Genomic DNA, 1163 nt, shown 5'->3' with positions numbered 1-1163 from the left:
GGGCATCTCAGTCGTGGTATTGTGGGTGGGAGAGAGCGCTGTTCATTCACTCCCCCCACCTACAATCCCTGCCGGTACGAGACTCGAACCCGCACCCTTTGGGTTACGAGTCCGACTCTCTAACCATTAGGCCACGACTTCCCCCCATATATATCTATCTATCTATCTATCTATCTATCTAGCTATCTAGCTATCTATAAAAATATATATATCTATATATAAATCCAATCTTTTTGACCAGTAATGAAAATTTTTTTTTGCACTCAAGTTACACTCATCTTTTGCCAGAAATTACTGTACTGTCTGAGATTTCTAACAATCCTTATCCATTAAGCACAAACACACACACGCATACACACACTCACACATTCACACACTCACATACACACACACACACGCACACGCACACGCACACTCACTCACTCACTCACTCACACACGCACACTCACTCACACACTCACACGCACGCACGTTACTTCTATTTTTAGTTTTCTGATTTTTAGAAAAAAGACCTTAAATATCTTATTTAATCCTATTCTAATTTTTAATAACTTAAACCTGGTTTTGCCGTGAAAATAGAAGAAACTGGCATGGTGTTAAAAAGAAACAAACGGGAAATAAATTATTTTAAAATAAAAACAATCAAAGTGAAACACTTACTAAAAAAAGATGATACATTTTATTTGAAATAAAAAGTAGTTTTAAAATAAAAACAATTAACGTTAAACATTAAAAAGATATAGCTAGCAGAAAAAACAGTACAGATTGATAGTATTGGTGATCAGTCACAATGTGAAGATGATGATCAGCGGCTGTGTGTCATGTGATCTGTGTGTGTTTTAGGGTATTTTCGGGCGGCGGCGTGAGGAGGTGGGCGTCACGGCTAACAGCGCCGCCGCGGTCTCGTCTCAATCCGCCGTTCCCCTGCAGTACGGCGACATGAAAGCAGCGCTGGAGAAGGAGCGAGTGCACTGCTCAGAGCTGGAGGAGGCGCTGCAGAAGATGAGGATCGAGCTGCGCTCCTTACGAGAAGAGGGTGAGTCTTCAGTGTCTGTCGTCATCGCTCCAAACCCGTAAGACCTTCGTTCATCTTCGGAACACAAAGTAAGATATTTTTGATGAAATCCGAGAGCTCTCTGACCCTCCCCAGACAGCAACGCAAC

At 42.0% G+C, this 1163-nt stretch overlaps 1 protein-coding gene across 1 annotated transcript in view; it reads left to right on the top strand.

The window, feature by feature from the left end:
• The window catches only part of cita (citron rho-interacting serine/threonine kinase a), an 84434-nt gene that overhangs the window by 61952 nt on the left and 21319 nt on the right, over positions 1–1163 (top strand). Inside the window, exon 31 of the mRNA XM_016556183.1 lies at positions 844–1036. Within this exon, the coding sequence (XP_016411669.1) occupies positions 844–1036 (193 nt within the window). The remainder of the gene's footprint in view (positions 1–843; positions 1037–1163) is intronic.

This window comes from Sinocyclocheilus rhinocerous, unplaced genomic scaffold (assembly GCF_001515625.1).
Source record: "Sinocyclocheilus rhinocerous isolate Xijiao unplaced genomic scaffold, SAMN03320098_v1.1 scaffold737, whole genome shotgun sequence".
Classification (NCBI taxonomy): Eukaryota; Metazoa; Chordata; class Actinopteri; order Cypriniformes; family Cyprinidae; genus Sinocyclocheilus; species Sinocyclocheilus rhinocerous.
The sequence above is the reverse complement of the archived record's forward strand: the minus strand, read 5'-3'. Positions and strand labels throughout refer to the sequence as shown.